We start from the raw sequence: 13,484 nt of genomic DNA, 5'->3' as shown, positions 1-13,484 counted from the left end.
GCACTTTCAGTTGCTGTTTATACCCTCTGACCATTGTAGTGATTTGGTCTTTTTCAAAGGGTTATTTTTGGGGGGGGAAGGAGGGGTGGGTTGGCTTGTTTTCAGTTTGGATTTTTTTTTCACCCTTCTTTTTAGTTTTTAGGGAGCTTTTTCTTGGATTGTTTTGTTTTGGGTTGGGATTTTTTGTTTTTTTAGTTTGTGGTTTTTTATGGGGGGAGGGGTTCTACTCCCAGTTTCTTTCTTTTCCTCTTAATTTCACAGATTTACTCAAACTGCACACTGAAAGTGCTTTTAACCTCCTCAGGCATTTTTCTAGCAGTTCTGTTGAAAGACTATCATTATCTCATCATCAAACTATTTTGGGAGATGAAGTTGATAAACATTAACTATCATTGCAGAAAACCACATCAGTGGTTGGTATTTGGCCTCTGAGAATGCCTACCTTTATTCTTCTTAAAGATCCATTAATCTGCAAACTCTAGTGGGGTTTTTTTGCTTTTTTTTTTTTTTTTGCAGTTAATCTCTGTCACATCAGCAGAACTAATTTTATGTTTATCCTCAATCCACAGAAGTTAGTATAATTTGTTTAAGTGCATCTTGCATTTGGGTGAATTAAGGATGATAATTGAAGGGATCTTCTTCTGCTAATAAGGTGCCTTTCAGGCTCCTCCCCTAATGAAGTCTGAAGTTTTCCTGATAGGGAGGATCTTTGTCAATAAAATAAGTGCACTTAGGGGCTGCTTTCAGACTTTTTTAGTTATGTTAACTTTTCTTCTGCTGAGAAGAGACTGTTGGAAATCATTTCACATGCTGGGATTGCACATCTTGGGTTTTTTTCATTACATATATATGTTTTTCCTGTTCTGTGGGGGACTTTGCTTTACAAGGTGATTCTGGTTTTTGTTTATTGAAATTGTTCTGGAAGGGAAAAAGAAGTGTCCTGTCAGCTACAATTCATTAAAAGCCAGTTCTGATCAGCACCTCCTTTATCTTACTACTTTTTGTCAACTTTCTGTTTGCTTTTGGTGCTTTCTACCACATCTTATGCAAGGCAAGTGTAGTACAATATTGAACCTTTCCAAGAGATCCTAGAAAGTCTGTTATTTTATCGTCTGTGTTAGTGAGGCTAAAAGCTGGCACAGTTGAGTTGTTTTATCTTTGGATGAGCAGCCCTCCGTTCCTGCACACTGCAAAGGCATCAGCCACTTCATATCTGCCACATGTGATGACAGCCCAACTCTGCTCCTGATGATGGAAGATAGACTTTGTGCCATCATGTTTTTATTTGGGTTGATACTTCTCTCTTACTATCTAGGTAGTTGGAATTACTTGTATTCTGTAACTTTAGGTACCTGACTGTGTCTTCAGGCATTTCCCAAAAGAAGAAGCAGAGACTTCTAGAAGTTTCCATTAGAGAAAGGATTCCTGACTTCAGCTTGACCTTCACCACCTCCTTAGACACCCATACCTTTGACTGTACCTGCCCTTCCACCCTTGGCACATGCACAGATTTTTTTTCACTAATATTGCCCTCCAGAATAAGCTAAACAGAAATCTGATTATGGAATTAGATGCTGTTTATGGTTCTAGATCATCTAACTAAAAGCTTCTTGTACTAAATTTGCCCATAGTGCTATTGCTATAGGCAACAACATTGCTTGCAGTGCTTGTAGCACTGATTTTTGCTACCCATCTGAATGATTCTAATCTGACTGCTTGCTACCTTTTGGTTTTCTGAAGTTCAGGATGCAGTACACCTCTTACATGCGAAAAATAAAATTGTTGTTTGATTCTACCAAGCCTCTATCCCATATATACTAAATCCATGCTGGAAAATCTGACTCCTGTGTATTAACCATGTAACCACATAATCATGGTCATACTCACGTGTACATGCTTGCACCATTGTCTCAGTAGGTATATTTACATATTATTTTATAGGTTTTTCTCTTTGCCTTTTTGCTGTTTTTACTAGTTAGCATATCCTACTCCTGAACTGGCTTTCTTCTGCAGCAGAAGTTGAAGGGCTAAGGACATCTGAGTGGGCTCGCAGAGGATGTTATATTAAATGATGAATTGGGCACTTCAAAAACAGGGGAAAGGTACAAGGAATAAATTAAGACTAGTGCTGATGATAGAAGTTAATCTTACATGATAGCAATATCAAATTTGCTCAGAGCAGATGACAAGAGAACGTGTTCCAGCACTTAAAATGCTGTCTGTGTTTTAGGTAGTGCTTAATTAAGAGTGACAGTTTTGAAACTGCTATTTATAGTGTTCAACTGCTATGCCAGGATGCCAGCAGCATGACAACTTCAGAAACATGGACTTAACCCCTGAGTAGTCTCACTTCCAAAGATGACTGAACAAGCCCTTATTCCATAGGCTTTGGAGACTGCCCAAAGGAGGCTGTGCACACCCAGTTTGGTGTGCGCAGGCAGTCTCTTGCAGGCAGAGACTGATCGCCCAGCTCTGTGTGTGGTGAGATAGAAAGATAATAGGCCTACAGAATCACTCCTTATGCTGTGCTGGTGGGGCACTGTCCTTGTAGCAGCAGTGCATGCTTTAGACATGCTTGGCTCTCAGAACTGAGGAAAAACGGCTTTTGTCAGGAATTCTGGCATTTTGCCTATGCCTTTAGTGCAGGAAATGCAACTGTGTCATGGCTGTTGTGCTTTCTAAGTTGGCCTGTTCATATACCCAACCACCTGACTGTGTTTTGCACTGATGGTTTCAGGTCAGCATGCTGGGAAATTCCTACTTGTCCTTGTTTGTGTGAGTTTTATAAATTGCCTTGCTTTTCACCTTGGTATCTCAAACTTTATCTTAGTTTCATGGAGGGAAGTGGTAGGGGCCTCTCCTTACTTTAGCACCAGAATTGGAAAAGCCAGCGGTTTGTACAAAAGTCTGTTATGGGAAAAAGTCTGCCAGACAAAAACATGAGAGGAACCGCTGAATAAGTGAACCAAATCTGCACAGCTTACAGTGTGATGCTTCAGAAAGTGATCTCACTGTAATTGATACTACAAGTTTGATAAGTACTTTGCCATATGAAATGTTCAGCCTTTCAAATAAACTTCCCAGGTATGTGCTGGGGAATCTTAACAGCAGATGAAGAAAACAAGCCAATATTAAATAGGATTCTTCTTCAGTTGCAGATTTATTCCTCTATTAGTAATTCCTTTGTAATTTCTTTTTTTATGTGATACTATTCACCTTCCTTTTCTGTCCTACTTGACACTAAAAGCACAGGAGATGATTGATACACAGTTATTAATGAAGAATGTTTTTAGATGTCTCTTAAAGGTAATGGGCAGACATCACAACTGGCATTTTAGACTTCTTATGTAAGTGTGTATTCATGCAGCAGTGATATAGGGTTGCATTTCCTCTTGATTTATTTATTGAGGCTGATAACTTGTTTACTAGTTTGAGTATTTGTCTTTGGCTCTGACTGATATGGAATACCATCCAGAAGTGGTTCTCAATCATGAGAATTATCCGTAAGATGTTACTGTTTTCATTCTTAAAAAATGTAGGATGGGGATGTGGTAATTGCTGATCATACTCTTAATGTTACTTTTTTTCCTGTTTTCTTATTTATTTTGTCTTTCAGCACTTCTCCTTCCCTAAAATCACCATTATCCTCCATGCTGTTGTTTCAGTGCAGTGCTTTTTTTAGAGATTTCAGCTATTTCCACAGAGGGCACTAATTGATGGTGACTTCATGTCTTTGGAAAAAGTGTAGTGTATCTTGATAAAGTAAAACTACTCAAACAGATGTTCCTGCATGTTACTGAAATCTGTCTGCTGGTCAAAGGATGATGCGTGACCAAAAAATCTACTTTTTGCAGCCTTGCCAGTGTGAAAGCCAAGTTTGTGTGTAAGACTGGAATGTGTGTCTGGAAGGCATAGGCTTAAGCCTAGTCCTTTTTTTAAGCAGTGCCGTAAAGGTGAATTTATGCAGGGTGGGTTGGGGCTGCTGAGAGGATGTGTTCCCTTCTGCAGACTAGTAGACTGAATTCTTACTGATTTTTTTTCTTTTTTCTGCCCCTACAGAGGCTGCAAGTCGTGCCATAGTCCAGTTCCTGGAGGTCAATCAAAGTGAAGAAGCAAGTAGAGGTTGGATGCTGCTCACCACAATCAATTTACTAGCTTCATCAGGACAGGTTAGTCTGAACCAGCAAAGCTGGAGATAAATTATGGAGTGGAAGAGACAAAAGCAGTAATAAAATGAACTGGATGAGCACTCACCAAAAGATGTAACTATATTCTGCTTTTTTGCATTAAGATCCTCTTTCTCTTGTATTGCCACAGGACTTATGCTTTAGCTCCTTGTGGTTTCAGTTGCCTGAAAAAAGAGTAGTCTTGAGAGTTTAATTTGTAATATTCTTTTGAATAATGCATGCAACTTTAATTGCTGCCCAAAGGCTTCTCTTGCATACTGCTGCTTAGTGCCCCATGAGATGCATGGCACATAGAGCACCTAAATAGTTCAGGCCTTGAACTTTGCACACCTCACTGGAGGAGGGCCACAGCAGTTGCAAAAAGCAAGACCAGCAGCAGTGATTAATGGGGGTGGTAGTGAATCATTCCTGCCTCTGCTTCTGGTGCTGCCCTCCATCAGAGAGCTGTCTCTGGCACTATACTGGGCAGCTGTGTGGTTGGTTATTTCTGCTCTAATCTGTCTTTGTAATTCAGCACATCATCTTATCTCTGTTAGATATGTCACCAGCCTCCACACCAATTTGTCTTTTCTTTCCACTGATGCTTTCATATTTTCTACTACCTTGCTTCTTACAGCCCCTTACACCTTCTTGCCAAGTGAGAGCATCAGTTGAAATGTTGTCCTCCCACTCCCATTTCTCCTACTATAAAGAATTGATAGCTGATGAGGGCTTGGCTGAAGGTCTTGTAATTAACTTGTTAACTTCTGTTGGCAGAGACTTGACAGGTTTTGTTTCTGTCCTGTGCATTGACTGCTCTGAATTGTGGCTATGAGGTGCTGTTGTCATGTAAATAAATCATCCTATTTTTAAAATTACTGTTTGGATAGGCACTCAAGAATAAATGGTGAATCTGTACTGCTGTGTCAACACCTCGCCAAAGGTGTGAGAAAGAAAAACCAGCATTTCAATCAACTGCATTATTATTGGTGTTTGGAATATATAATATGCTGAACTGGTATTTTTCGCTGTGTTTTCTTGTTCCTCAGAAAACTGTGGACTGCATGACTACAATGTCAGTGCCTTCCACACTTGTTAAATGTCTGTATCTGTTTTTTGACCTTCCACACGTGCCTGAGGTAGTTGGAGGAGCACAGAATGAACTACCTCTCGCAGAGCGCCGAGCGCTACTACAGAAAGTCTTTGTACAGGTAAGAAAGGTAAAATAGGTCAGGGAATTTGCAACAAGGATGTCAATACTTCATGTGAGCAAGTCTAGAAACCTTTCACTTGCGCCAGGTTTTACTCTTCCTTGATTCTTAAAAAACTGATAGCTAAAAGAGAGGTGGATTTTCCTGCAAGCACAGTTGAGGTTAAGTTCTCACTCCTCCTCTAGTTTTTGTCTTTGACAAATAGCTCCTGCACAGAAATCCATGCAACTTTTCTGCACAGATATTTAAAAGGAGCAACATGTGGGGTACTTTTCTGTTTTCATCTAATTGGTCCTAGTGCTTGTTATCTTTGGCTGTTACTGATTGAAATAGATGTAGTAAAAAATGTTAGTATTGATAATAAAGCCATACTCTCAAATGAACAAACTGAAATGAGTGAGGTTTCAGACCTCCCCCTGCAGTTGCAGACAGCCTCTCTCCAGTTTTCTGAGAGGGAGCCTGAGTTTTTCCTGCACAAGATGCAAAAAACCAGACATTTGAAAACATGCAGAAAAGGGAGCGCGACATAGTAGCTTCACTTATATGGCTGCATTTTGTCTTGGTTTAGGTAATTAGGAAATTCAGACCAGGTGCCAGTTATTCAAGTAGGTCTGCAGTTCTGCTGTAGCCTTTCCTGACAAACTTAATTTGACCAAGATGTTATGGTTGCTGCTCTGCCAACAACCCATCAATAGCCTTCTTCCTGTGTTAGGAAGGAATACAGCAGTTTGCCTCACAGAGCTTCTCTCCCAGTGCAGAATTTAAACCTGCAAATTAGGCAACTGGCAGATTCTCCAAGAATGGAATATTCTGGTATCCGTGCAAATATGCTGTGTCAGCCTAAGAGATTTAAATTTCTGCTTCCAGTCTTCTGGTGAGCATTTTAAACTGAACTGGGACTTGAAATAACCATGTGTCAAATAACCTTGTCGTGTGTTGAAAGTTCAGAAACACACAAAGGGATAACAGCACGTTACCTTTTTTTAATGTGTTTCCTTAGTGGAAGACTGTTTCCCCCTTTACTAAGTCTAGGCAAAATTAGCAGTGATAAAGATAATAATACTAGTTGTTTAATGACTTCTTATTTCAGATCCTAGTAAAACTGTGCAGTTTTGTGTCCCCGGCAGAAGAACTGGCTCAGAAGGATGATCTCCAGCTTCTATTCAGTGCAATAACCTCGTGGTGCCCTCCCTATAACCTGCCTTGGAGGAAGAGTGCAGGAGAAGTACTAATGACCATATCTCGTCATGGCCTTAGTGTCAATGTAGTGAAATACATCCATGGTATGTGTCTATCTTTAGTATTATTTTTTGGGATTTTTTTCCTGCTCTTCTTTCATAGTTTTCTTATTTGGGAGATAAGCATGAAAATAATAGGGAAGCTTCTAGGCTTTTAGTTTGGACATGTGCTTATTTACATACAGATAACATTTCTAAGCCGTTGTGTACTGAGAGAGCTGAGTCTTTCTTATTCATATTTCAATTTAATCTGGAAGGATAGTTTCCTCTCATGTTTTGGTGTAGAGTTCATGATAAGTGGAAGGAAAGGCTTTCAGTAACTTCAGTAACTGCCTGTATTGAAAAATATTTGTTGTGAAGATGCATTAATTCTTAGCAGGCAGCTGTCTTCTGCCCCTGTGGTCCAGCCCAGCTTTCCCAACGCAAGGATGTTGTTTCTCGGGCCTGGCCCATGGAGGCTCTTTGCTTGGATGAGAACCATACCTGTGCTGGATGGGTTTGGAGCCCTTATGTTTTCCCTGGTCTCTCACTGACTGGAATGCTGCCACTTCAGTCAGCCTGCATTTCTTCTGCCAGGCCCTCATCTTCCCCACCTTGCCTTACAGATTACAGATTGAAGATTTTGTGCATGCTGAAGGCTAAATTAAGTTATCTCATGGGCTTAATCCAGCCTGTAAGTCACCAAATGAATGAAGCATCCAGAATCATTCCAGTTTCTCTTGTCAGTTTTTAAGACAAGTAGATCCTGGCTGTTGCTGGCATGGAAACTGTACAGGGACATTTGTGTAGCTGGTTACAGATTTTGGTAGCTAATGAAAGTAGTACTTTAGTCATCATCTGTCTTTGCAAGGAGCTGGTAAAGAGGGAGGTGCCAAGCTGGTTCAAAACAACTTGCAGATAAAAACCACTGTTGGAGAGGATAGTAGCTGCCTGGAAGCAGCTTTGCATACAAATTATTCTTTTTGCACTAATTGAAAACCATATGGGTGTTTAGGTATGCAGGACTTGAGGTAAGAAATCTGATAAAATATGTTTCTAATATTATATTTAAGGGCTTTAGACTGAGGGGCAACATAGGAAGCATTCGTAGTTTTTAAATTGGACTGACTGTTGGAGTGAGCTAACATCCTTATACATTTTAGCAGTGTACACCTACTGGAACAGAAGAAACCCACAATTTTGGGCTGCTCACACCCTGAGAAGCAAATAGGGCATCTATATTGATGGTTTATTGAATCCATCACCCTGCTCTCATACATTTCATTGAAAATTTCAGTCTGTTTTTTTTCTTGTGCTAGCAGTGTGTTTCCAATTCCAGTCAAAAAGATGTGAATGTAGAGTATCACTCAAAGCACAGCATAGTCACCAGTTGAGTGTTTTTAGATAGGAAAAGGTGATAGGCTTTTGATGGGCTTTTGATGAGTGTAGAAGGTGTATGTATATGTGTGAAGCTGTTATTAAGTGCAACAAAGAAAATAACTGGAGTTTTGACTGTCGTTTGGCATGTTACAGTTGCTACCATTATTGCTTCTCTATGGGCTTGATCCATAGGGGAGGGAAGCTGGCATGTGAAAAGGCACTCTAGGTTCTTTAAAAAGTGAAGTGGAGTCTTAAAAAGAAAACCAGTCAGCATTGCCTCTTTTTTTTTTTTTTTTTGATTAAAAAAGTGAACCTGACTTAAGAGATAATAACATCTGCCACAAGGCTCAACTTACATTCAGGAAAAATTTAAGATATTTCATCATATGCAAAGGAGCATCCTTTCATGCTCTCATGCTCTGATTTAACCTCTGGAAAATTTTGTTATCAGTCTAGCTAGAAAGATTTGTGCTTGTGTTGTGCATGCTGCAAAGTTAAAATAGCAAATAATTGAAGGGAGAATCTTTCAAACAGAGTGCAACTTAAAATCTCACTATAGATTTGAGAAAACTTTGTTACTGACCTAATGAACTGATGGAATATGAGAATTATGCAGGACAAGGCAAGATGTGTCTCTTTGATGCCAACCAATGAAATGCCAACCAGAGAAGGAATAAGATGAGATGGTGTAAAGGTTTATATGTATGGTTTTAATAGCACTTCAAGTCAGTGCTTTGTATAACTTTGTGTTTTAAAAGAAGAAAATAAGGATTAGAATTACTTACATAATATTTGTCTTTTTATTCTGTTGGGTTATCTGGTCAGACATTTTAGGTAAAAATTAGTATTTATCTACACAGTTTCCTCCTTACAAGAGTAAAGGTTGTAAAAAGGAGGAAGAGGTTGGCAAAAAGAGGTTAGGGTTCTGATCCAAAGCCATTTGAGAATCCTTCTCATCCTCAAGTAGTATTAAGTATTCTGTGACAAGAGATACTTGAATAAGTTACTTTAAGGTTATGTTTTGTGTGTTGGTTATGCCTCTTGCTGTCATTAATGTCAGTAAAATCCTAAATTTCTCTACTGCAATTCTTTTCAGAAAAGGAATGTTTGTCCACGTGTGTCCAGAACATGCAGCAGTCTGATGACCTTTCTCCCCTAGAAATAGTTGAGATGTTTGCTGGACTTTCTTGTTTTCTCAAAGACTCCAGTGATGTATCCCAAACGTTGTTGGATGATTTTAGGATATGGCAAGGATACAGCTTCCTCTGTGACCTCCTCCTCAGGTAGGCAAAAGTGCTTGAAGAAATGCAGACAGATCACTGAGCATTTTTCAAAAAAAGTTTTCTTAATAAAGAGTAGATGAATAGGTTTAAACAATTAGATTATTGTAGACCATTATGGAATGAAGATATTAGGACCAAAACATTGAATTCTGTGTTTCTCTCCATTTATTAAACTACATTGTTGAATTTTTTATTCTTTAGTACTGCCTTATCACTATATGTTTCTTGCTTTGGAAAGATAGCAGTTGCTTAAAAAACCTGGTACTAAATATTTAGAGAGAGTCCAGAACATAAAATTTTGGCTGCAGCTAGTGATTTTTGAGTGGTTGGGGTTTGTTTTGTCTAAGGGGATGGTTTAGTGGTGGGCTTGGCTGTGTTGGGTTAACTGCTGGACTCAATGATCTTGAAGGTCTTTTCCAACCTAAATAATTCTGTAATTATTGTCTTATCATGCTATCATAATGAAAAATCCCATATGTAAATGTGGTGAATGATATGAGGGAATAGGTTGGGGGTTTTTCCCTAATTAAAAATACTTCTGAGCTGCTAATGCATTAAAAAATATGGTTATGAAAATGCCTGCCCAAAAACCTTTGGTATATGATTTATCTGTGATTTCTTTTTTCTTTCCATGAAACAAACTACTTTAATTTTCTGACTGAGAAAGAAAAGAGTGTCTGTTGCTTTATTTTTTTAAAATCTATGGGCAGTCTGTGTTACTTTGTTTGAATATGAAGTTCTGAAGAAGAATGCTTAGCTGTTGCTGTTGTAAAATATATATATTTTATGAATCCAAGGTACATGCTGGGTAACTGTAAGTGTACACCTTACAAAGTATATTTGGGTCAAAGATGCTTAAGACATTATTACTGAGAAATGCTAATGTTGTTATCTCCCTATTTTTGGTGTTAGTATGCTGACATTTGACACCCAAATATTTGAACTAAATTTTCCACTACATTGTATACTTCTGAGGGAGATTTTTGTTTGTTTTAAATGGATACCAGACACAGACATGACATTTGACATTTTTAGTCACACTTAAAATTACTCATAAGTTACCTTTGGTGCCACAAAAGCTAAAGTACCTGTTAAGGAATTGTTATATTTCTTGTTCTATGAGTGGAGTTTTGGAGTATGTTATATTCACTAATGCATTAATTCAAAGTAGTGTAATTCAAATGCATTTGTTTTTCAGAAACTGTCAGCCAGAGTTTAGGGGAAATATGAGGGGAGCATGCTGTCATGTTACATGAATCACAGAAGTGATTCTCTGTAGATCAAGTGTTTTAAACAAATTCTTCCCTAAGCTTGCTCATCCTTAGATCAAAGAATGGGGGATTCCTGCCAAATGTATAGGAAGACTAGGAATTTGCATGTCTCATTGAAAGAGGAGGACACCTGGGATCATCAGGTGACATCAGTAAAGGTTAATAGCATAGGAATGTGTTATCCTCATTTCTTCCTGAGGGGGTTTTCTAGAAGAAAATAGTTCCTTTCACAAAACAGTGATCTTGAATGAGCCCATGCTTTGGTCAGTGATGGACCACAATGATAGATTCTCCCTGTTTTGGCTCAAACCTATCCACAGAGACTTGTTCAGCTCTGGGGCACTTTTATGATGATAACTGTCATGTGAGGGTATGAAATCTGGACACTGTGTCTCAAGCTGCAAAGAGGAAAGGCTTTGGAGCTGGAAAAGCAGAGGGATGTGTGAAGAAGGTGGCTCAGTAAGAAATTGCAGAAGATCTATGAGGGCAGGAGGAGCACTTGGGTAATTTCATTTGCATGATGTGAAAGGGCAGGGCATGTACAGGATTAGTAGAATGATAATAGGTGAGCTCCATGCTTCTGTAGTGACTGTTTGCAGGAGGTTCTTGTTTGAAGGAGGTTCCTTCCTCAGCCATGTCTGACTGAGAAGATGGAGGATGCAGAATGAGCTGCTTGTAAAGGGCTCCCACAATCATTTGTCAGCAAGAAGCAAAACAGAGCTTGCACTGCCTGAGTCTGTAGAAGAGTGTGGAACCCAGTTTACTCCTGAGATCTACAGAGTTAGTAAATAATTAAACATGGGTTTATTTGTGGTGAAGTAGCAGGAAAATGAGGATGGTGTTAGGATTCAGAGTCAATTTTTAGGGTTTGGTTTGATGGTGTGTTCCTGTCAGTAAACAATGGTTGGAATGGGATGTTAACATTTCCATTCTCTTGTGTTCAAAGGTGCTAAGAGTTTGTAGTTCTAGTGAGCATGCTTCATCCCATGCTTGTGCTAGGCCTTTACCAAGATACTATTTCATTAGCACAAAATATTTACTCTCAAAGTGGCAGATGTAGTCTAGCAAGTTAATTACAGATCTATTTAATTACAGACTACTTTCCTATACAGTATCTTCATGTCTGTGAGAGGATTCTTAATGTAATTTTTCATGTCCCTCTGTTGACTCTTGAGGTCAAGGAGAGATTTATGAGGTAAATTCCTATGGCAAATAACTGTTTGCTCTTCTAAGTCCAATGTTTGACTATCCTAATGGTATGACATATGGATGTGGAAAATACTGCAGGAATCAGGCAGTAAAATTAGTCTCTAAACTGATAGAAAAAAACAGATCTTACGGAAGTGTTTTGAGTTCAGATAAACTAATGCTGCTACCTTGATCCTATTGTATTTTCTTTAGATTAGAACAGGCAAAAGAAGCTGAATCTAAGGATGCTTTGAAGGACTTAGTTAATTTGATAACTTCCTTAACAACATACGGTGTCAATGAATTAAAGCCAGCTGGTGTTACTACTGGTGTACCTTTCCTGCTACCTGGATTTGCAGTCCCACAGCCTGCAGGCAAAGGTGAGTCTGCTTTCTTTCTCTCTCTGTTTGCTTTTTTGTTGTTCTAGGTGCAAATGACAAGATACAGAGCAGCTGTGTATTGCACAAACCCTTTGCAACTAAGTCTAGGTTCTTTATCTAAGGTTGTGTATCAAATACTCAGTTATTTTGCTCTCAAATATTTTATTTTGGGGTTGGTGCCCAAAGAAGGAAGCTTAGGGCTTTTGTCTTTGAGGACAGGTCCAGCCTCTTCACTGCAGAGCTGACAGTTTTTTATGTGGAGATTTGAAGAGATTATCTTATTGGAGAGATGCATTGATTTGATTTATAGTGTTTTAAGCTGCTCTCTTACTGAATTGATATGAAAGGCTGATGTGCTGGCTTGTGGGGTTTTGTTTTTTGTTTGGGGATTTTGTTTGTTTGTTTTGGTTTTTTATTTCCTTCCCCTACTCTACTCTGCTTTCTGTTAGCTTTTGTCAGCTCAGGCAAATGTAACTTGTGAGCTGAAATCTGTTATTTCATCATCAGTATGATCAGAGTGATAAAATCTGTGGTGTGCTTGAAACCACAGTCAATTATAATTTGGAGATAAGGTTGAGGAAGTCTTGGGGGAGAAAGGGTTGTATAAAAATAAACTTATGTTTCATATCCTGTGCATAAACTTAAAATTCAAGTCAGTCTAGTATGTAACTAAGGAGTTTGGAATTTAATAGTGACTGTGGAGAAACTTTGTTGAACTTTTATGAGATATACCACTGCACAAGAAAAGTTTATTCTAGGATTGCATTTACAAATTTGTAGACTAATGAATATACATCCCAGGTTCCTTGGACAGTGACTTCCTTTCTCTGGTATGGAGAGAGTTCATTGTTCTTAGGAATTGTTTTTCTTTTGCACTAAATCAAGAAAGAAGGTGAACACTCAGAGTTTAATTTCTCCATGATTTGATAATAGTGTTATTTTTTTAGGTTAATCAGCTTTTCTGATACAATATTATGAGAGAACCCTGGTCTGTTGCAATCTGCAAATGAGTTCTTTGTGGTATTTGTCAGGACATCTGTTTCTTTTACCTGCTTTTCATAATGTTGGCAAATTGTCTTTTTATGAAGACTGTGTTTTCTCAATTTAATAATTGTTCATTTATTATTTAGTTCTTGAACTCTGAAAAGCTGGTTACAATTTGGTTTCTTCAGGGGTCCTCCTAATAATCAAAAATAATTTCTTCATCCACTTGATTGCCAGGAACAACTGTTGATACTAAGTTAGAATATTAATAGTTGTATCTGACACTATTACGTTCCTGTCACATTTAATAAGCTCTAAATCCCCTCATTTGAACATTTTTCATAGTAAAGAAAGCATGTAAAGAAGTCCTTTTAGGAACAACTGTGTTATAATGTAACTAATAG

General features: G+C 38.5%; 1 protein-coding gene across 9 annotated transcripts in view; it reads left to right on the top strand.

Moving 5' to 3' along the window:
- The window catches only part of WDFY3 (WD repeat and FYVE domain containing 3), a 155,346-nt gene that overhangs the window by 62,023 nt on the left and 79,839 nt on the right, over nucleotides 1-13,484 (top strand). For all 9 annotated transcript variants that reach the window (XM_038135829.1, XM_038135836.1, XM_038135834.1 and 6 more), the window contains 5 exons: nucleotides 4,060-4,169; nucleotides 5,216-5,377; nucleotides 6,468-6,660; nucleotides 9,071-9,257; nucleotides 11,930-12,096. In XM_038135829.1, the coding sequence (XP_037991757.1) occupies nucleotides 4,060-4,169; nucleotides 5,216-5,377; nucleotides 6,468-6,660; nucleotides 9,071-9,257; nucleotides 11,930-12,096 (819 nt within the window). The remainder of the gene's footprint in view (nucleotides 1-4,059; nucleotides 4,170-5,215; nucleotides 5,378-6,467; nucleotides 6,661-9,070; nucleotides 9,258-11,929; nucleotides 12,097-13,484) is intronic.

The sequence above is a fragment of the Motacilla alba genome, chromosome 4 (genome assembly GCF_015832195.1).
Source record: "Motacilla alba alba isolate MOTALB_02 chromosome 4, Motacilla_alba_V1.0_pri, whole genome shotgun sequence".
Classification (NCBI taxonomy): domain Eukaryota; kingdom Metazoa; phylum Chordata; class Aves; order Passeriformes; family Motacillidae; genus Motacilla; species Motacilla alba.
This window is presented reverse-complemented; position numbering and strand designations above follow the sequence as displayed.